We start from the raw sequence: 22,632 nt of genomic DNA on the forward strand, positions 1-22,632 counted from the left end.
AAGGGCTTGGGAGTGAAGGGCTGATTGCCTCCTTGAGCCCAGCAGCTCTGAAGTTCTGCTTTGTGCAGTGTGACACATGGCCTGAGTCTTCTCTTACTCCCAGCAGTGTAAATCAGACCAGCCTAGAACCAACGTGGTGGGAGAGGAGACTCTTACCCTTCCGTGACTGTAGCAGGGCAGAGTCCACATGGGCATGGGAGAGAGGACCCATGGCAGGGCGGGACCATCCCTTCCCCTAAAGTAGTGGTTCTCAACCTATTTACCATTGTGGGCCGCATCCAATACTACCTGTATGGCCCTGAGAAGGTCATATGGGCCGCAGCTCTGTGCTGATTGGGCTGCAAGCAGCCCAAGGGCCACAGGTTGGGAACCACTACCTGAAGGAAGGGCAGGGGCACCTGTGCAGCAGGGATGTAGCTGCCTTATAGTCTATAGCAGGTAGGTGTGTTCAGGGTTAAGTGTCAAATCTACTGGCCCCTCTTTGGAGCCCCCCAGAAGCTCGCCCTCCCCTGCACTTTAGTGGTGGCCACAGGAGGCTGCTGACTGCAGTTATGTGGCTTCTTTGCAGGGGAAGAGCAAGGCCCTGGGTGGCCAAGCAGGGTGGGGATTTACCCTGGGAACATTAGTTAATTCATGAACCACCATGTAACTGGTGAGCTGGGTCTGGTGGTATACAGAGGAAAACTGAGGCAGAGAGTGGGACGTGCCCCAGGGCCATGCTCCCAGTTTGTAGCAAAGGTGGAGTTAGACTCCAGGCATTCCTGGCCAGCAGGCCTGTGTGCAGACTGCCAGCCCAGATATCTTCCCCGTGATCGAGCAGATATACCATGGGGCAGCGCAGACAGGGGCTCTCGTCCTGGCTTTACCATTGGCCGCTGGGAGATGGGGCATGGTTCTGCCCCTCCGTGTGCCTCAGTTTCCTGCCTCTTAAATGCCACCGCCCTCCCTTGCAGGGGGGTCCAGCTGGAGCTGACCAGCCCTGCAGCCAGCCGGGGTCGGGAGGGGTTCTCGCCTGGCAAAGCCGGGCGCTGGTACCCCCTCTGCCGCAGGCGGCCAGGCGAGCTCTGCCCCTTTAAGCGCCGGCTGCTTTGCCTGGCTCTGCCCCCTCGCTGACAGCACCAGCCACACGCCCGTGCGCGGAGCCCCGGCTGCAGGCGCCACCAGCCCGGCTCCAGGCAGGACGCGCGGCGCGGCTCAGCGCGCTCCCACTGCGGCTCCCTCCATGGCCGCTCCTGCCCGCGCGGAGCGGGGCACCAGAGGCCGGGCACCAGCCTCCCAGGGCGGGCGAAAAGGAGGGATCTGAGCCGCTCGCCGCCGGGCCCCCCCGCCATGTGGGGAGCTCCGGCGCCTCCCAGCCAGCAGCCCAGCCTGGGGCCGAGCCCCGCGCTCAAGGAGCTGCCGCTGCAGCGGGAGCCGTCCCGGCTGCCGTGCCCAGCCCACTAGCTCCGGCGCGGCCGCTGGCAGAGCCCTCCCGGCCAGCCGCAGGACCCCCAGGAGGGCTGTGTGTCGGCCGCAGACCCTGGCACCTGTGGAGCGGCCCGCGGGCTCTGTGCGCACGATGGGCCGCCGGAGCGAAGGCGGACGAGTGGCACTGCACTGTGGCGCTGGAGAGGGGGGGTGCGCGGCCGCCTCCCCCGCACACGGCGTGGCAGCACCCCTCCTCCTGTGAGCCGGTTCCGCTCCTCCACTCTCGGCGATCCAGCCAGAATAACAACAGGGCGCTCCCCCTCCCACGCCAGTCTCCCTTCTCCGCGCTTCCTGTCCGCCGGCAGGCTCTGCTCCAAGGGGCAAGGAGGGGACGGATCAGGATGGCATCTCCCGGGAGCAGCAGCCAAGAAGAGCCGCGGAGCTGGCTCTGGTGACCCCGGGGGCAACCGCAGCCGGAGCCCCTGCGCAGGAGACGGGAGAGCCGGGCTAGTAAGTTGCTGGTTTTCGTGGCCGCCTCGCTTGGCTTATGGCTCTCGCGGGGTGGCTGGTAGATAAACTTTGCGATGGCAGAGCTGGCAGCGTTTGACAGGCCGGCACGGCGCCCCAACAGTGCGCAGAGCCGGCAGCCGGAAGCTGGGATGCAGCATCCTCGTTTAACCTACCCCAGCGATGGGGGCTTGTGGCTGGTCACTGCGCCGGGAGGAGTTGGGCTTGAGGGGAGTCTGCGGGAGGGGCTGGTTCCTTTTGCTGACGCCAACAGTCCTCGCGGAGCCGGCTCCAAATCCGGGTCCCCTCTCGGAAAAGAAAGGGTCGTGGGTGGAGGGGGGACCCTTGCGATCCTGGCTCGGAGGCTGGCCTCAGGGCGCCCCGCTGGCCCTTGCAGGGATGGACGGGGCGAAGCTGTCCCGCCCCGCACAGCCAAGGGCCAGCCCGGCCCTTGGGGCCCCAACCCGGCTCGCCCAGTGACGCGTTACTGGTCTCTCCGCAGGAGGCCGGCGGCTCCCCGAGCCCCAGGACACCAGCCCCGGCCCTGGAAGTCGCCGTGGATCTTGCGAAGCGTTTTCCGAGTTCGTCCTGCTGCGAATATCCCAGGATCATCGTTCGCTGCCCTTGAGCCAAGTGGGCGAAGCTCGCCCGGACAGGTGGCCGCCGTGCCCGGAGCCGGCCCATGGGGGCTCAGTGCGCGCTACAAACGAGGCGGAGAGACTGAGCAGGTGGAAGAGGCGGCGCTGCTCCCAGCCTCTATAAAACATCCGGAGCTATGCCTTGTCCGGAGAGCCGGCAAGACCCGGGCAGACGGGCACTGCCCGCCCTCTCTCGCTAGCTGGGAGCAGGGAAGGAATCACTCAGGGCTCGCCTGCCAGTGGATCTCCATCGGCAGAAGGCGGCTCCTTGCGACCGGGCAGCGCTCCAGTCCCATGGGCGTGCGGCTGGGTCCCCGGAGCTGAGTTTGGTTAGTCCTGCCCCGCGCCTCGCTGCTGTGAGCTGCTGGTGCGGAGAGCGGCGAGAGGCAGAGCGCGGCTGCGGCTCTCTGGCGCGTGGGACGTTAAGATGGTGAGCTCTCCCCGGCCGAGAGGGGCTCCGCGGAGGCAAGGCCGGGCTGGGGGAGAGCAGAATGGACAGCGCCGGGCGCCCAGGCAGCTTGTGAAGGATGAGCTCCGGGGGCTCGCAGAACACGCAGCCCAGTGAAGACCCCGCCGGCGGCAGCAGCAGCGAGAGGCAGCAGATCAGGTGCCGCATGAAAATGGTGATCGGGCAGCTGGAGGGGATCCTGCAGGAGCTCAAGGAGGTAGCCAAGGAGCTCCGGGAGGTGAGCACCGCTGCGGCGGGGGCACCATGGGGAGTCCCAAAGCGGGCCAAAGTTCCAGGCTCTGCCATGCCTAAAGAATTCCCTTCATGGAGCAGGCCTGGCTAGGAGAAGCAAACTGTTGTGGGTACAGCCTGTGTATGTGTGTGAGTGTGTCCTCCATTGTGGGTACTGAGTGTGTGTGTGTATCTGTCTCCCCGGCCCCTGTTGTGGGTCCAGCCTCTGTGTGTGTGTGTGTCCGTCTGGTCCTCGATCTGTCCCGGTCCCCTATTGTGGGTACAGCTTCTTTGTGTGTGTGTAGGGGGCAAATTAGATTTCCCCTATTGCCCTAAACCCCAGACAGTCAAGTCACGAGTGCATATCCTGACTGCTGTCTGATTTGCACTCTTTTTGTGGAAAAGTCCATGACACCCCCCCACCACACACATACACCATGTCAGCGGAAAATCCGGCCCCCATTTTTTTGCCTTCCTCCATCTCCATGTTCAGGATAGCCCTTCACAGGAGAGAGGTGATGCTCCCCAAATCAGCGAATGCAACAGCTCAGTCCCAGCAGCGCCCTTAGCAGGGCTGCCTGTGCCTGTTTTATGTTTATGGTGGATGATTTCCAAGAAGCAAGAAGGGCTCCCAATTGCCCTTGACTCCATTGACTTCAATGCCATGGGCTGCCCAGCTCCACACAGGATCGAGCCCAGTGTAGAGCTCGGGGCATCTGACCCCTGGAGGATTGGGTCCAATAGGCCCCCATGTGGATCAGGTCCTAATATACCAAGCTGTGTCTGTGAATCACAGAAGTAACCTAGACATTCCACCTGTGTGAACAGTGTAGTAGAGCTAGTGTTGTTTGGGTTCCCCATTGGATGTTATGACTTGCTGTGCTTTGGACTGTTATGTGCTGCAGTCAGGTCGTTTTTTTGTGTTTAATTTCCTTGCCTTCTTTAAAGAAAAGGGGGTGGAGAGAGGAGACATCCCCTGTCCTTAAATGATACCAGATAAGCGTTGCTTCCTTAAGGCTGATCTGGTGAATCCGATTGAATATTTAGCTACAGTTCACTGCATGCTGCCCTGGGTGACGAGAGTAGCAGCCTGTCAGTTTGGCATTGTGAAGATTGGATCTTTCAAGCAGAAAGAGAGAAACTTAATGATGGGGGGGGAGGGGTTAATTGGGAGCTGGCATAAAATTGTAGACTGCAGCAAATCTCACAGAGAAACCCTGAAATCAAAGGATCCAGGAGGCCTCCACCTAACCCTCAGGCCAACAATTCTCCTGTCCCTCATATGAGTGAATTTTGCCATGGATGCAAGTTATTTCCAACCTCCCTTGGCCGGTTTGTCCAGGTGGCAGGCCTGCGTCTGTCAGGCTGGGCAGGAGGAAGTGCTGTGATGTCACAAACTGGGTGGTGCATCAACAGGGTCTGCTAAAATCTCAAGGCCAGATTCTCCATTGATTTCCACAGCCCTTTGCTGGTTTACATCAGCTGAGGATCTGGCCCTTAAATGGCGAATTAAATGGGTTTTTGTCCCACTCCCCCAGCCAGGAAGCAGTAGTAGCTGAAGAAGCTGGCTCAGCTTTTCCAAAGGGCATGGCACCAGCTATGGGCAGAAATTTCAAACATTTCCCTGTGTGAAAATAGAAGCTCCTGCTGGGAATCATTTGGGCATGACTAGCTTTCACTATAACGTGTCCATGAGAAAACATACTGGGCCACATTCAACTCTGGCTGAGCTCCAAGGGTATCTTTCTTTGCTCTTGCCTCCCCTCCTGCGCTCCTCCCAAGTCTGGATTGTGCCTGGGCCTGCATGGTGGACAGCATCACAAGGAATTCCCCTCCTCAACCTTGCACCCCTGTGCAGGGGAAATGGATAGAATGGCTGGGGAGCAGAGCTGAGGCTCCAGGGACCTGATCCAAACCATTGGAGTCAACGGGAGTCTTTCCATTGACTCTAGTAAGCTTTGGATCAGACCCCATCTTAGCACTGCTGGCAACACTAGTGACGTGGCAAAGGCAGGGCCATAGATGCAAAAGGGAGTGCACGTGGCATCCAGTCCAAGTGAGGAGGAGCTGACTGAGCCAGCCAGCTTGCCAGATCCCCACTTGGCACTGGAAGTCCTATACCTCTCCATGCCTCTTGGCCAGAGCTCACAGCCACAATCAAGCTCTGGAGCCTTGCCCAAAATAACCCATCTTGGGAAATAATAGCAGAGCTTTAAAAAACCAGCCAAGGATCAAAGACAGGGTGGGGAGATGCAAGCAGCAATTGCATAGGAATCTATGGGGTAAATCCTGCTGCACTTATTCCTTGGCTCACTGGATTTCCATTGGGGCGAAGAATCTGTGGGCATGAAGGCTTTGCAGAGGACAGAGGGGCAGGTTGCTTATTGTGGCTTGTTGTTCTACATCTCTCTCCTGACTCGGCCCAACCTGTGCTGTGGGAGGTGCAGGCAGCAGGAGAAACTCTGTGTGTCTGAGCAATGATCAAACCCCTCTTGAATGACTGCTTTCAGCACCAGGGAGTCTGTGAAATACACACATTCCCCTCTTTGCCCTATGGGACACTTTGGAGCCTAGAAGGAATCATGCACCATCAGGCCCATCCTGATGGTATGTGCCTATGGGGTCACATTTGGTTTGTTGGGGGGCTTTAGGCAAACTTGTAGCCCTGTTGCGGAGATGCAGGTGGCCAGAATCATGGGCTGCTTGATGGAAGGAACCAACCAGCTAGCCAAGTGTTATGTGACTAACAGCTAATCCTTCTCCTCTTTGGAGAGTGATCAATACCTGCTAGAGGGGAAGATTAGAAATGATAACACTAGACTAGGGAGCAGAGCTAGGGCTTGGCGGGAAGAAGAGAGAGAAAGCAAAAGTATTGGTAGCTGCTGTCCTCTGGCTGGAAACACAATAGTAGCTCTAGAAGAGACGTGTCTTTCAGCTCCCCAGAAAGGAGGCTGGGCCATGTGGTTAAGGCATAGGAAGGTATTCTTGACCTTCAGCAAGTCACTTGGCCTTTCTGTGCCCCAGTTTCCTCCCCTGTAAAACAGGGAGAGTGATATCTATCTGCCTCACCAGGCTAAATCCTGTCATGTCCATAATGTGCTTTGAGAGCCTCAGAAGAAAGGGCAAAGCATTGTTCTTGTAACAAATCCTGAGAATCGGCCTAGCAGAGCGATTCAGACAGAAAACTCTAGTAACAGAGGCTGAGCTGGGAAAGGGCCTAAAACAGGGCACCCTTGCGCTGGAGGTGATGTCAAGTGAAGAGTGCCCAATGAGTTTCCATGTGGGCATGTGGCTCATGCCCACTGGAGATGACCAGACACTCTTGCTTAGTTGGAGTCCTTCATCTGGAGGCTGGATTCTTGGAGCCTGTGCATTTTTTGACTCTGCAGCTGAGACTCCCGTGGAATCCTGTCTGAGCTGATAGAGTGGGATGAGGTCAGGTCAGTACAGGGATGAGGCCAGGTCAGTGCTGGAATGAAGACCTCCAGGGAAAAGCCTAGAGGTGAGTTGGATGATTCAGTGCCTGAGTTGCCCTAGTTTTGCCAGGTCATGATTCTGAGGAATGCACATGTAAGCTGAGTGGCAGAAGCCAACCCGTAGTACATGGCTCTCTTCCTTCTAAGTCAGGACAGAACCAATGCGGGTGCAGTGTTTAATGAGTGAGATGTTACATGGAAATCCAGAGCACTTGTGCACTTTCAAGGCCTGTTAGAACTTTTCACAACAGCAAAGGGCCTTATCTCCAACCTCCTGGCCAAATGCCACTATGGCTAATTATACCGAACTGCTGCCATTTCAATCAGATGCATTTTTCTTCTTCGCTTCCTGGCCAAAACTATAACTCATTGTTGCTCCAAGCTGTCACAAGTAATGCAGCTGCCCAGCCTCAGCCCGGAAGAGAGAGAATGTCAGGGGCTGCTGAAGTCTTTGCTGTATGTATCAATCTGTAACATGTTTTGAGATCCTTCAGACTGAAAGGCAGTGAGATCTGTGGGGAAAAGTGCTCAATAAGAGCCAGTTGTCATTATTTATTAGCACGCGAAGTTTCAAAGAAGCTTCCTGTTCCAAGCTGAACTCCCCAAGAGCTGGGATAAGTCTTCCTCATCCACACCTAGCACCCCAGTTTTGCCAGCAGATTGGTCATAGAATCATAGAATATCAGGGTTGGAAGGGACCCCAGAAGGTCATCTAGTCCAACCCCCTGCTTGAAGCAGGACCAATTCCCAGTTAAATCATCCCAGCCAGGGCTTTGTCAAGCCTGACCTTAAAAACCTCTAAGGAAGGAGATTCTACCACCTCCCTAGGTAACGCATTCCAGTGTTTCACCACCCTCTTAGTGAAAAAGTTTTTCCTAATATCCAATCTAAACCTCTCCCACTGCAACTTGAGACCATTACTCCTCGTTCTGTCATGTGCTACCATTCAGAACAGTCTAGAGCCATCCTCTTTGGAACCCCCTTTCAGGTAGTTGAAAGCAGCTATCAAATCCCCCCTCATTCTTCTCTTCTGCAGGCTAAACAATCCCAGCTCCCTCAGCCTCTCCTCATAAGTCATGTGTTCCAGACCCCTAATCATTTTTGTTGCCCTTCGCTGGACTCTCTCCAATCTATCCACATCCTTCCTGTAGTGTGGGGCCCAAAACTGGACACAGTACTCCAGATGAGGTCGTTGCCTTCCCCATGTGACTCTCCACCTGGGAAAGTGCTTTATGTTTAAAATAGGGGACATGGTCAGTATCCATTAAGCAAAGCTTAATGGCACTGGCTCCTACCTGAGATCTACAGCTTGACCTACTTCTGAACGGCTATACTCTGACAGGGGCTATCCTTGGGACTGGAAGCAGTGTTTTGAAAGGGCAGTTTGAAAAAGAACATTTCTTCCTGACCATGGAAACCAAGTGTCGTGCCAAGACATACCTATGATTGCTGAATCTGAAATGAATACAAGGGAGAATTTTTCTTCCATTTGTTTTTTTTATGTACTTGAACCCACTTGGTGTAGAATCCATTTCACTGATTCCATGGTATAGTCCATCAGTCGGCATCTCCCTTGCAGAAAAGACCCTTCTAAACATCTGCAAGGGAGATGAAAAACTCTTATAAAAATCTTGTAAAGGATTTAAAAAAATAATCAGAACTTGAAGCTGGTTTTTCATCTACACTGAGATCTCTGTACACCACACCAGCAGTTTAAAGGAGGCTCACAATGAGAGTGGATGTAATTTATGCTCACTTTAAGACCCCTTTCACAGATTCACAGATATTTAAGGCCAAGTGGGACCATTCTGATCATCTAGTCTGACTTCCTGCATAATGTGGCCAGAGCAGTGTAAAGAGAACTAAATGTAAAGGACAATCTCAGCCATGCTGTTTAAAGGGTGAACTCGCAGAATCAAACTTGGAGTGGGGGGGTTCAACTGGAATCACCGATTTAAAAAAAAAAAATCAGGTGGACGGTGTCCCGTTGGAGAAGAACACTTGGTCATGCGCTCACGGAGTCTGCTCACCAGCTCACCCCTTCCGTGTCATAGGCAACAGTATTTGAATTGGGCAAAATCTTTCTTGAGACTCTGCATTGAAATTTTTAACCTTTTCCCTGTCTTTGTGTCTTTGTGTTAGTCTGTATCCACAAAAAGAACAGGAGTACTTGTGGCACCTTAGAGACTGACACCTTTATTTGAGCATAAGCTTTCATGAGCTACGGCTCACTTCATCAGATGCTCACGAAAGCTTATGCTCAAATAAATGTGTTAGTCTGTAAGGTGCCACAAGTGCTCCTTTTCTTTTTGTGGTGTTGTTGCCCCAAAATTGCAGCCAGTTGCTGTATTATTATTTATATTACACTATCACCTACAGGCCTCAAGTAAGACTAGAAATTGTGTTACGTGGCATTGGGGAAGATATTGTACAGACACCTAGTGAAAGATAGCCCCCTGTCAAAGAGTTTACAATTTAAACAGAGACAAAAGGTAAGATGGGAAACTGAGGCACGAAGAGAGGAAGTGACTTGAGCAAACTCACACAGCAGGTCAGTGGCAGAGCTAGGAATAAACCCAATGTCTCTTGATTCCCAGTCCAGTGCCCTGACTACTAGACCACAGTGCCTCCTAGTGGTTGGGAGGTTTTGAGGGAACAGCTAATATTCAAGAAATAGTGCAAAATATTTCTGTAAAATGAATTTCACTTTTGTAATGAAACCACAAACGTGAGTTTAGAATAAAGTTTGTGAAATCAGAGCTCCCTAGTATACCATGTGACTTTTGTGGCCAATCAAAACAGCTAGAATTTTGACTACACACTAGTCACAGCAAACTGCTCATGTGTGAGGTACAAACTAACTATTATTTGCAGAAAGCATTCTGAGTAAAGAGTAAATCTCAGAAAACTCCACTAAAGCCCCTTTACACCTCTCTGGTAATGGTTCCACAGGCCCGGGCAGGGATGGGTAAAGGAGCAAGGTTGGGGGTGGGAGGGAAGGAATGTGCCCAGGCAGGGATGGGAGCTGATGGGAGCACTCTGTTCTCCAGTTATTCACTGCTTTCCAGCACCTACAGGAGCCATGGTAAGCACAGCATAAGTAAGAGCAGCCCTGTGGCTGCTCTAACTGATGTCAGGCATTGTACTGGACCCCAAACAGCCTCAGTATATGGGGAATGCAAAGGTGGCTTGAAGCAATCTTTGCCCCCACTTCCTCTGCCCCTGTTCCAAGTGCAGGAATGGAGTGGATAAGAATCAGAGATAGAAATAGGTGTCCTGCTGGCAGAGTCAATCAACATTAACTCCCACTGTAGCAAGTCATGGTGGACAGCTGGGGCCAGATTCATGCCTGGTGTGACTTAGCTGAGAATGAATTTGGCCCTTTGTTTAGTGCAATGGGCATTTAACTGACTATCCACACTGGTGCAACAGCTGGGCCTGATCCAAAACCTTCTGATGTCAGTAGGAGGCTTTCCAGTGACGTTTGGATCAGAGCCACATAGAAGAAAGCTAGGATGTGTGCGGGGAAGGGTGTGTTGGGGGGCTTATACACTATCTATAGAACATCACCTTTCCTTTTCACGGCATAGACATAACCCCAAACATCCTTGTAACTAACTCAAAGTACAACCTTGAAGCCTTCAAATATCCTATCCTGCAGGATGGAGGGATGTCTTGTGCAGGAATTCAGTGCTATTCAATGCAATTCATCCCACAGGATGAGAAATATAGAGCAGGAAAAGTCACAGTTTAAAGGGACACCATCCACTTGAAGTGCAGTCTATTTCTTAAAAAAAAAAAATCAAAAATCTGTTTAACTGCTTCCAAGCCCTAAATCTTCCTGGTAGTTCCCTGCCCGTTCTCCTGCTTTTATAATCACAGTTTTCTAATTTAACAATATTTGTTTCTCCCTTGTTGCTGCCTGAAAGACCCATGCGGACAAGTGAGGAAACTGACTAATCGATTGCACAGAAGAAGCAGGGAAATTGACTAGACAAAAAGTACAGTCAAATATACAAAGCAAATAAACTGGGGTGGGGGTGGGAGGGAGGAGAGTGTTTTTTCCTCCATCTCTGTTACGGGAATTATAGGTGTTACAGCTGTAGCAAGTGCAATAATTTCAGACAAGGGTAATTTTTAAGGCCCTGATGTCCCTTTAAGGTTCCAGGGCTGAAAATTATGTCAGTCTCTTCCCTCAGGGTGAAAGGCAAATGAGATCCTCAGCTGCTGTATTTTTGGGGTAAGTCCATTGACTTCAGTGAAGCTACATCGATTCACATATGCTGGGGATCTGGCCCACAGAGTCTAGCTAAGTTGTGAACTGAGCTGTGTGAAACCTCTGCACCATCGTTTCCTTTGCCAGTATTCGCACTCAAGGCCAGATCTTCCCCTATCTGCCCTCTGGCCCCGCAAAAATTATCCAGAGAAAATGTGTTCTCTCTGCCAGCAATTACATTGTCATGTAACACAAACAGTGCAGTTGCACGCACTTTCCTACCTGGCACAGCAGATGCCATGAAAAATCACAGCTGGGCCTTGTAGTAGGAGAGAAATGTCCCCATGTCTCATTGCAAAGAAAGCTGTGAAATCACTGAGGGGAGGTTAGTGAGGAAAAAAAGCAGTGGGTAAACTAACCGTTTTGGCGTTCCAGGCTGAGCAGTAGCCTGGCAGATGTTGTGGGTGAGCCGAGATGCCCGTATTATGATTGGGATTTAGGCTAGCATGACATTGGGCGAAAGCCAGAAGTGTCATTAGACTGTTTTTGGGCACTCACTTTCACATAGAAGTGACCATGCTGTGTTTTAATCCTTATTTAATGATTTGGCTAGATTTGTAAATAAAAGAAAATGTGAGTAAACTCCAGATTCCCCAGATGAGCAGTGGTACACTCTGTTCAACCATGTGCGACGGGCTGTCCACCTCACATGAGCCCTGAGTGGGTTAATGGGGGCCGGGGGGCCAATTAACCTTAGACACTGCACCTGGAGGGGAAGCAGAGCCTAAAGGCAGAGGAAGCCCAGCTGAGAGGAGCTGGGATAGGCATGTAAAGCCAGGAAGGCAGAGCAGGAGGAGGCTGCAAAGAGGAGGCCTGTGGTCACTCCCTGGAGGGAAAGGTGCATTGGTCAGAGGCAAGGAGAGGATCCAAGGGGTGAGTGAGCCCTAAGGTCCTGCCTCGTCTAGGGAGCCTTACAAGAGGCCTACAGGGGTGAAGTGGGAGTGGGGGAAGCTCTGATGGCAAACTCAGAGATAGGGGAGGAGATAGAGGCTGAGTAGAAAGGAGCCCAGGGAATCAGCAACCGGGACTTGAGAGTGAACAGAGCTGGATTGCTAGTCGGAGGGTCCCTGGGCTGGAGTTCACAGTAGTGGGTGGGCCTGGGTTCCCCTGCCAGCCACGGGGACATGGCCCAGGATCTGGAGGTGGAACAGAAAGCTGCCTGAGGTGGCATGTGGACAGCTTATCCAGTGGGACTCTGTCACCCCAGGATGGGGGACTGTGTAGTGACCTGGCCAGAGAGTCGAGTTGTAAAGGAGGCGGGGCGGGGGAGGGGAGGTGGGCACATCACAGGGTGAATAACCAGTGGTGAGCAGTGCCAGATGGGGAGAGAGCTAATTTCCTGACCTAACCACAAGGATGCACACCTGTGGTGAGTGGGGCCCTTTACACCATGTTTACCTTGGTCCATGGCTATGTGTGAAATAACAATGGATCCATCTGTGGAAACTGACTTTTGGAAAGGGAAAACAAAGGATTGAAAATAGAAGTGATTCTCTGTCCCACCCACCGCCCCACCCCATTAAATAGACATTGTTTCCTCACCCCTAGAAATGGGACCCCGGCATCAGGGGATCCGGGTTCCACTGTCAGCTTTGACTCAGGGTGCCCTTGGCCTGGAATAATTCGTAAGTACTGTAAGGCTCCATTAGTGAATGGTGAGCAAAGCAGGCAGAGATCTGACCCTGCAAGGTGCTGAAGAAGGGTGAAATGTCGTTCATCTTACCAGCGTTAAGATTTTGTTGGGTGGGGAAGGCAAAGTTCTCACACCATATGGTGTTGTTTCTGTCCCGGGGGGCATGTTACAAATGCCAGAAGAATGAGCAGCAACTGGTCAGCAGCATGTAATGTCAGCATGAGACAATAAATGCCCTAGCTAGAGATGAGCCCAACCTACAAAATTCAGGCTAAGAGGAGCTCTGATACAGCGGCTTTGTGAGACCCATTATAGTCGCAGGGACTTCTAACAGGCTAGCAGGTGCTAGGGCTCATATGGAGATGGAAAATCCCCGGAGTTATAGTCAGTGACGACACAAATGTTCCGGCAGGGATATTAGACCTCATGCTTCCAGGTTTAAACCAACCCTTAGCTACTGGAAAGCGGGGTGGAGCAGATTATCCACATCTGTCTAGTGTGGGTTTCTTGTGCCTTCCTCTGAAGCAGTTGATGCTGGCCCCTGTCAAAGACAGGCTGCTGACCTAGATGGACTTCGGGTCTGATCCAGTTTGTCCATTCCTATGTTCAGGTGCTTGTACCTTCTCAGAAGGTTCACTGTAATCGCTGCTGACCCCTGCTGGGAAATGGGTCCATGAATAATACTGAGGTCTTGTAAACCTTACTTCCTGCAGGTAAGGAAAATCTTCAGGGGCCAGGCTGGTGTAATGGGGCTCCCCAGGAAGTGGGTTGGCCCATGGTATATTTACCATGGACCTGTGGTGCCATTACTAGATATCACCTCCCTGGAAGTCCTTGCCAAATCAGCCCTTGGTTGCCCTAAAAGAACCACACAGGATTCACAAATGCACAAGCTGCTAATCTGCCAACACAGGGCTCTTGGCAGGACAGAGGCGCTAAAGTGGAACTGTTTTACAACATGCCCAACTGAATGGCAATGTATAGCATTGATACAACAATGCATAAAACCCTATCCAAATGCATGAGGTGGTAGCACAGCATCCAGGCACGAAGACTCACCAAGCAGCCAGCTGGAGCTAGGAACAGACCAGAGCCCTGCTGTGCCCTGAGGTGGAGAAACTGTGAAATGGCTTGTAGAAAACGTGCTGGCGCAGGAATCTAGGACATGACATCATGCAACTAAGCCACCACTGAGAGAGTCCACCAGAGGGCACTAGCAGAGGGGGTGAAATTCCATGGCTTCAATTCTGTTTGTCCTGAAACTGAAATTCAAAGTGGAACTTGGGGACAGCAGCCCCACAGGGACAAAATACAAGTTAAAGAATCGCACGAGCCTCTGTGTAACAAAACTGAAGAGAGGGGCCTGAGTCTGCACCTTGTCGTCAATATCCAAACCATCCAGTAAGGAGGGGCTGGAACCTGGGATCAGATGCAAATATACGCAGCTGACTCTTTTTAAAAATGATCAGCTAATCCAAAATCCCAGAACCTGCTTGATCTGGGGGTGTTTGAAATCCAGGTCCAAAGTTTGTTTGTGTGTGTGTGAGAGAGAGAGAGAGAGAATGCTCCCATACAGAAAACTTTACATTAGCGGTGTGACTGTGACGTTACTGGGCTGTCACCTGACGTGCTAAAATTACCTCTGAGCCCGTTTTCCCTGCCTGCTTGGGACCCCAGAACCCTGTCTTGTTGAGCCAGACATGCTAGCCTGCTGCAACACAGACCCAGGGTCTGGGCCATGCCCCCAAAGCTGTAGACTTTAACTAAAAACAGCTCAGCATGTTACCTGTCTCCAGCACCCAGACACCCAGCTCCCAATGGGATCCAAACCCCAAATAAATCCGTTTTCCTCTGTATAAAGCTTATACAGGGTAAATTTGTAAATTGTTCATCCTCTATATCACTGATAGAGAGATATGCACAGCTGTTTGCTCCCCCAGGTATTAATCACTTACTCTGGTTTTATTAATAAACAAAAGTGATTTTATTAAGTATAAAAAATAGGATTTAAGTGGTTTCAAGTAATAACAGAACAAAGTAAGTCACAAAAGCAAAATAAAACAAACTCGCAAGTCTAAGCCTAATACATTAAGAAACTGATTACAGGTGATATCTCACCCTCAAAGATGTTCCAATAAGCTTCTTTCACAGACTAGACTGCTTCCTAGTCTGGGCCCAATCCTTTCCCCTGGTACAGTCTTTGTTAGTTCCAGCAGACATCTCCGGTGGTAAGCAGGGTTTTTTTCATGACTGGCTGCCTCTTTTGTCCTGCTCCACCCCCTTTTATAGCTTTGGCACAAGGCAGGAATCTTTTGTCTGTGCTTGTCCCTACCTCTGCCTCATCAGTGGAAAAGTACAAGGATTAAGATGGATTCCAGTATCCAACGGGGAGGGGTAGCTCAGTGATTTGAGCATTGGCCTGTTAAACCCAGGGTTGTGAGTTCAATCCTTGAGGGGGGCCATTTAGGGATCTGGGGCAAAAATTGGGGATTGGTCCTGCTTTGAGCAGGGGCTTGGACTAGATAACCTCCTGAGGTCCCTTCCAACCCTGATATTCTATGGTCATGTCACATTTCACTTTAAGACCCCCTCGTCTCCATTCTTCCTGGGTCAGCCCACACAGACACAGGAAGTAAATAAACCATTTATAACCAATTGTCCTAGTCAATGGGAGCCATCAAGATTCTAAACCACCATTAATGGCCCACACTTTGCATAATTACAATAGGACCTCAGAATTATACTTCATATTTCTAGCTTCAGATACAAGAATGATACATGCATACAAATAGGAGGAATATATTCAGTAGGTTATAACCTTTGTTATGATACCTTACAAGAGTCCTTTTGCACAGTTACTCATAGGCATATTTCCATAAAACATATGGAGTGCAACATCACACCTTCCTCCTGAACTTACTGCCATACTCTTGGACACTGTCCATGGCAGAGGCACTACATGTAAAATCCCTGTATGTCTGTGGTCACATGCCCTCTCAGTACCTTTAAACCCTATGATGTCATTCATAGGTGTTCAAGCGAAGTTCTGGGTTCCTGGTCTCTGGGTGCCTGAAAACATGCCGGGGTGTAGTATTACTAACAGAATGCAGACAGCAATATCTGCTAAAATGTAGGTGTCTTGGCATTTAGCCACCATGCCATGAGGTGGAGTGCCTCAGTTTCCCCTTCCATACAGAAGTGTAGGTCTGTTATGCTCTTGCTGCTGTGCTGAGCTCTAAGCCTGTTTACAGGTATTAGCTGAGAAGCATCATGTTTGTGGTACTGTCTTGTTTCCATCCCTAGCCTGTACAAAAGTTTTTTTCCAAAAATCAGGTATGTTACACATTTTCACAGGGTTTGTCCATAGCATCAGCTCCATTGTCTTGACCCCTAGATGAAGTATCAAAAGACACAAGATTAACAGCCAATTTATGACAGACAGACTTTGTTCACATAGTTTGACTTGTTCAGTGTCTATTGCATTTCACAAACTCTTAGTGTGCCATGGTAGGTGTTGAGATACAGATTCTCCTGTTTCTTTGGAGAAGGTTCTCAATTCAGGTATGTGTTTGGGGTTTTGGCAAGGAAAGGGTACACTGCAACCATGCCTCCCCTCTGCCCCTCCCTCTGGAATCTTTTTGTGTTGGGCCCCACTGTTAGAGGGCTTATTCCTTCACCCTCTCACTTCCCTGGTCCTTCTCGCATGAACAGAGAGCAACAATACCCGAAGTCCGAAGGGGCAAACAATTCAATGTTTATTGGGGTGAACTTCCGGCAAGCTTAAATCCAAGTTCCTTTTTCCTTATTTCCGAATCCCAATTTACTTCCTGTTTGCCCCTAATTTATATAGTAATATTCTCAGCTATACCTTAACCAATCATTTTACTGAAATTTACCTAACCAATCCTAACATATTGTAACATAATTCTTTAACCAATTATATCCCACTACCCTAATTAACTTACGTCTAGCAAAATTAATTATACAGCAGACAGAAACAATTAGAGAACCAGACAGATGAACAATAGAAAAGTGGGGGCCATAAAGATAAAACATACAGAAATGACGGTTTCACAACCACAGCTATTGAGAAGTGATTTTTTGCCAGACAGGAGGCTATCAAACTAAGTTTTCTTTAACCATCTTTCTCTGGAGGCGATAGGCACTATCAGGACAGGATTGTATTCCTAACAGCCCAATAGCACCTTATTTCAATGTGAACTAGTTTGGAATGTGAGGAGGTGACTGGTCGCTTCCCAGCTTATGGCTGCCTCTGCTACTTAGCCAAAGGTCTTAGCTTAAGAACAGGGCCTCAGACTGTCACAGTGAGAGAAGGCCCTTACACAGGCAGACAGTGATTTTGATCTTTCTTTATGTCTCTATAACTAGCTAAATGATAAACATATACCTAAATTCTTAAAGTATAGGCCTTTACAGGCAGACCTGCATATCTATATCCTAACATTCCACCCCCTTTTTTTCTTTTGGGATCCTCCTGCCCAGGTATCCCTGGAAAAGCATAGGACATATGGTGACACACTTCCTGATAAGGCCAGGCATCAAGGTGGAAGATGTCAATGCTCCATCTGTCCCACTGCCCCTTGTGTAGTACCGTGCCCTGCACCTTCTCTCCAGGGGTGAAAGTAAGTCTAGGGACTTACCAGTACGGGGCTGGGCTGGGCTGGTGCCGGCTCTGGCACCCGGAAGGGGCGGGGCCTCAGGCGGAAGAGCCAGCCCCAGCCCACCCTGTACCAGCAAGTGCCTCCTTCCCCCTCCCCAGGGTAACAGCGGCAGCCAGGGGCTCTGGCAGTGGTTTAAAGGGCCTGGGGAGGTAGCGGCAGCTGAGCCCTGGGCCCTTTAAATCGTCCCCAGAGCCTGCCGGAGCCCTGGGGAAGCGGTGGTGGGACTTCAGGGACGATTTAAAGGGCTCAGGGCTCAGCCACTGCTCCCGCCCTGGGCCCTTTAAATCGCCGTCCCAGCCCCGCCGCTGCTACCCCAGGGCTCCGGCAGCAGGGCTCTGGCAGCAATTTAAAGGGCCGGGGGCTCCAGCCGCTGCTGGGACCCTCAGGCCCTTTAAATTGCACCTGGGGAAGCCGATCCACCCTGGTACGGCGCACCGGTTCTTGCCGGTACGCCGTACCGGGGCGTACCAGCTTACTTTCACCTCTGCTTCCCTCATATGGGCATACCACACCTATTCCAGTTACTGTTCCAGACTTCCCATTACAATTGGCCCGAGAAGGTTGGGTCTGGGTTGTCTAGTACACAGAGGGGGAGGGCTTACTACATTACTTATAGGTTATAATTAGTGGATGTTCTCTAGCGGGTTGTGACCCCCTTGATTGTTTCCATATGCAACGTAACACAAATACAGTTAACAATACACCAGCTGCTATGATAATCCACAGCAACACCGAGAGTCCTGACCACCGCAACATCCTGGCCACCACCAAAAACACTTCTTTTCCTCCTTTGATAGGGTTAAAATTTTGTCATAACCATCCTGTAGTGGATATTGTAAGTGTGTCCAACTGTTGGTGCTTGCAGCAAGTTGCTCTTGTAATCTTTGTGTACTCTTGTCCATATTGTGTGTCCATTGAATATCCGCAGTGAAATCTGGTATTGTCCAAACCAATTCAACTACTTGGTACAGCATTGGGTAGTAGGTGCTGGTTCAATTGTTTACAACGATTAAGTCCACTGATCCATGGGTGCACTATTGTCCAGGTGGCAGTGTATAGAAGTTCATAATTTGGTCATATACTGGAAGGATTTTGCCTCCTAATGTTATATTGCAGGATTGCATACATTCCCAACAGAATACACCGTTCCCCATATATGTTACCCCTAAATACCCCCCTTTGCAATAGGCCATTGATCCTGCTCCTCCATAGTCATAGGTGAAGGGCACATCCATATTCCTCCTCTGGATATACAACTGCTTAATGTGATGACTGTCCAATTTACGGGGCTTCCATCGCCCCCACCTATTTCCTAGTGGCTCCCAGTGTGTTCCCCCTTCCTTAGTTACTCCCATAGGGTTCAAGGGGACCACCTTATTTGCATTTCCTTCCCATGGTATCATAGTAACAATAACACAAGAACTGTCCCCACAGGTCAGGTATGTTATTTTCCAGGTAGATGGCTATGTTTTTGCAATTGTGGATAAATATGGGCTAAGGGCCCGATTTAATACTGAAGGCCATTGTTATGACCAAGCATCTCTCATAATATCCATTAACATTATTAACTGAGCATTTTGAATACCTTGACACACTTCTCCCCATGTTAATCTTCTGAAGCCATCCCCCACCCATGTCACCAGGTCCCCTGCCCAATGAGTTAACTGCAAGTTTACCTCTACTGCTGTCCTCCACCCTGTGGTAACTGCCAATAGTTGCTGTGCCATTAATTCATTAATTTGTTGTTGAAATTTCACATTTTGGCTTATTAATTGTTTGGTTAACCACTTGTCCCCCAGATTCCACGTACCCAGCATAGTGTTCCCCGCTGCCCACAATCCCCTTTTCTGACAACGATTCCAGGTGTGTCCCCTCTCACCCACCAATTGAATTGTTGTTTCAATTCTTTTATGTACATACTACAATTAGGATGAATTTGGTCCACCCACCATTCCTTGGGGCGTACCACCCATGTAATAGAGTGAAAGGACATGTTAAAAAGTGCTGGCTGCACCTGCTCCCACAATGGCTCCCAGACATTTGCTTGTTGGGGAATATTCTTAGCTCCAGGCTGTGACCACTTTAAATTTGGATTCTTCCAACTTGGCATTCAGATCACCTGTAGGGTTACAGCTTGTGAAGCTTCCCAAATGCAAAATTTTTCCTTCTCCTGCCTTGAAGAGACAATGTTAAATTCTATAACCATAGCAGGAACAACATCTTTCAATGAAGTGCTTTGGGCTGTAAGATCCCCTTGGTCACCCCACTCTCTGTTCCCAAAAGGTCAGCTGGGTGGACTCTCCCTGCCAGGAGATCTGACCGCCAGTCTTCCCTTAAAACCTGATCCACAGGTGAGGGGGTCTGGCATTTCAGATGCAGACCCTTCACCCTCCTCCTGGGGAAAAGCCTTCCTACAAAAGGGGGGTAGACCTTCCTGTCCCCCCTCACCTTCCATCTGGACTTCCCTCTCTGGGCTCCCGGCTAAGGCAGACACCCCTCTGTCCCCTAAAAAGGAATGTGACCCTGATCCAATTGTGGGCTCACAGCTACCAGCTGTGACAGACCCTTCACTGGCCAGCAAAATCCACCCCCCTTCACTCAAGTTGGGTTTGCTCCCAGCTACAGAGTCCTTGGGGTCTGTTCCCACCACAGCAGTCACCAGGACCCCAACTTCCATCTCCGGAATGCATGTCCCGGTGCACCCTAGGGCAGAGCCTGTCCCCTGCTGACCTGCAACTTCCTGGCAGTCAGCAGCTGGGAAGGCCTCCCTGTTACAAGGTGGAACATCCCCCTCCCCAAGGGAGATGATCACAGGACAGGAGCTGGCTCTGTCCACCTCCTCCCACAGGGACCTGCCTTGAGCCCGGGGGCTACAGTAACTGGTCTCGACCATCCCTGCCCCCACAGCCCATTTTCCACTGCTACAGAGGAATTAAAGAGACACTCTGCTATTTCCCCAGCAGCACATGTGACTTCACCCTCCCCTCTGGGGCTTTCAGCACAAGATTCCTTCTTGCTGCTAACAAACCCTGGGACAGATTCTTCCACATCAAAAAAATCATTCCCCAGTAGAAACAGTTCAAAACTGTGTGCCACTGCTGCAACAGTTAGTTCAGCCTGAAAATCACCAGTTTCCATGCGTACCTTAGCTAAAGATGCAAGGACTTTGTAACCTCCCACCAATTCTAATTCCTGCATTTTTCCTGGTAACAAATCCTTCTCATGGATCAGGTCCCTCCTGACCACAGAAATCTCTGCACCAGTATTCCTCCAACCTTGGAGCACTTTGCCATTAAGTTTAACAGCATGCATATGCTCACTGCTTGATTGTGTAAAAGCAACCTTTACAAATCCTGTATGGTAATAGGCAGTAGCCTGGGATACCCCTGTGCTGTGAGAATCAGCAGTTCCACGTGTTATCTGCTGCCCGTTCCCACTCATCCCAGGACATTTATTCCTCAGATGCTCAGTGGAATTACAATGATAGAACCTTCTGGGCTCCTCTGCTTGTACAGGAGATTTTGGATGAGTAACAGGGGATTGGGGAGGTGAACACCCAGCCTCCTTTTTCCCAGGGGTAAAACGGTGATCCTGCTTTCCACCAACCCTGCACTCCGCTGCCAGTGGTTTATGTTTAATTGCAGCTTGTGATTGCTCATAATAGTCTGCAAACCCAGCTAATTGTCCCATTGCATCTGCCTTTTTGTCCTACAAATACAGTTTTACATCGTCACTGCAGATATTCAGGAACTGCTCCTGAACAACCAAATCACACATTTCTTCAAAGTCTGTAATGCCTTTTTCGCTCATGCACTTGTCTAACAAATCCCTCATTTCATTTACATAAACCACATTACTTAATCCAGTTCCCCTCTTAAGGATCCTGAATTTAACCCTGTAGGTTTCAGGTATAATCTGAAACTGTTTCAAAATCAGTTCCTTAAATATACCATAGTTTGAAGCATCAGCAATAGGGATCTTATTGAATATGTCCAGCGCTGTCCCCGTCAATTTTGCAACCAAAGTAGTCATCTTTTGATCCTCAGGAATCTCATGGAGAGTGCACAGTCTTTCAAAGGTGAGGAAATATTCGGCAATATCACTGGATTCATCATATGGTGGGCATAACTGTTCCCATTTGTGGATTTTGGGGGAAGTGGAGCCAGCTGCTGAATGATTCTGTCTCTTCCACTCCATTACAGCCAGTTCATGCTTCTGGGTGTCAATTTGTCCTTGTCTCTGGGCTTCAAGTTCTTTGCCTTTTAACTCCATGGTTCTTTTGTGAGCAGCTTTCTCCCTGGCAATTTTCAATTTGCATTTCTCTTAATTCCATCTGCCTTTTGTGTTCAGTTTGTGCTTGTCTCTGGGCCTCAATTTCTTTGTCTTTTAAGTCCAGGGTTTGCTGGTGAGCAGCCTTTTCTTTGTCAACCTCCAGCTGCCTGAGTTCCAGGGCAGCTTTTTGTGCTTCAAATTGGGCCTGTTTCTGGGCCTCAAGTTCTTTGTCTTTTAACTCCATGGCTCTTTCATGAGCAGCTTTCTCTTTGGTAATTTGGGCATCAATTTCCATTTGTCTTAATTCCATCTGCCTTTTGTGTTCATTTTCCTTCTCAGTGATCCTCAACCTGTGCAGTTCTAGCTTCTTCTGAGCTTTACTCTCACTCATTTTGCTTACTTTTCTTTCCCTATTTCCCTTACCCGAAATAAGCAAACATAAAATAACAAACCAGTAACCACTTTGTCTGTTCTCCAGCCACCACACTCAAAACTCACTTAAAATCATTACCATTGTCTCAAAGCAATCAGCTGTGCACATACCCTGTTTGACTACACCACTGTGATGGGTTCGTTCACAGAGATGCCCTTGGGACTGTCACCTGATGTGCTGAAATTACCTCTGAGCCTGTTTTCCCTGCCAGCTTGGGACTCAGAACCCTGCCTTGTTGAGCCAGACATGCTAGCCTGCTGCAACACAGACCCAGGGTCTGGGCCATGCTCCCAAAGCTGCAGACTTTAACTAAAAACAGCTCAGCAGGTTACCTGTCTCCAGCACCCAGACACCCAGCTCCCAGTGGGATCCAAACCCCAAATAAATCCATTTTACTCTATATAAAGCTTATACAGGGTACATTTGTAAATTGTTCATCCTCTATATCACTGATAGAGAGATATGCACAGCTGTTTGCTCCCCCTGGCATTAATTGCTTACTCTGGGTTTATTAATAAACAAAAGTGATTTTATTAAGTATAAAAAGTAGAATTTAAGTGGTTTCAAGAAATAACAGCCAGAACAAAGCCCTGGTCTGAGGGGGGTATCGATCTAAGTTACGCAATTTA

At 50.0% G+C, this 22,632-nt stretch overlaps 1 protein-coding gene across 3 annotated transcripts in view; it reads left to right on the forward strand.

Annotated features, from left to right (window-relative positions):
* The first annotated feature begins 1,141 nt into the window (after positions 1-1,141).
* Positions 1,142-22,632, forward strand: part of INSYN1 (inhibitory synaptic factor 1) — a 101,368-nt gene continuing 79,877 nt past the window's right edge. The window contains exons 1-2 of one of the 3 annotated variants that reach the window (XM_073363082.2): positions 1,142-1,917; positions 2,417-3,238. In XM_073363082.2, coding sequence (XP_073219183.1) covers positions 3,080-3,238 — 159 coding nt within the window. In that variant the 5' untranslated portion in view covers positions 1,142-1,917; positions 2,417-3,079. Of the gene's footprint in view, positions 1,918-2,416; positions 3,239-22,632 lie in introns of those variants that run through there. The other 2 variants (XM_073363083.2, XM_073363084.2) reach the window with 2 other exon arrangements.

This window comes from Lepidochelys kempii, chromosome 10, assembly GCF_965140285.1.
Source record: "Lepidochelys kempii isolate rLepKem1 chromosome 10, rLepKem1.hap1, whole genome shotgun sequence".
In the NCBI taxonomy this organism is placed as follows: domain Eukaryota; kingdom Metazoa; phylum Chordata; order Testudines; family Cheloniidae; genus Lepidochelys; species Lepidochelys kempii.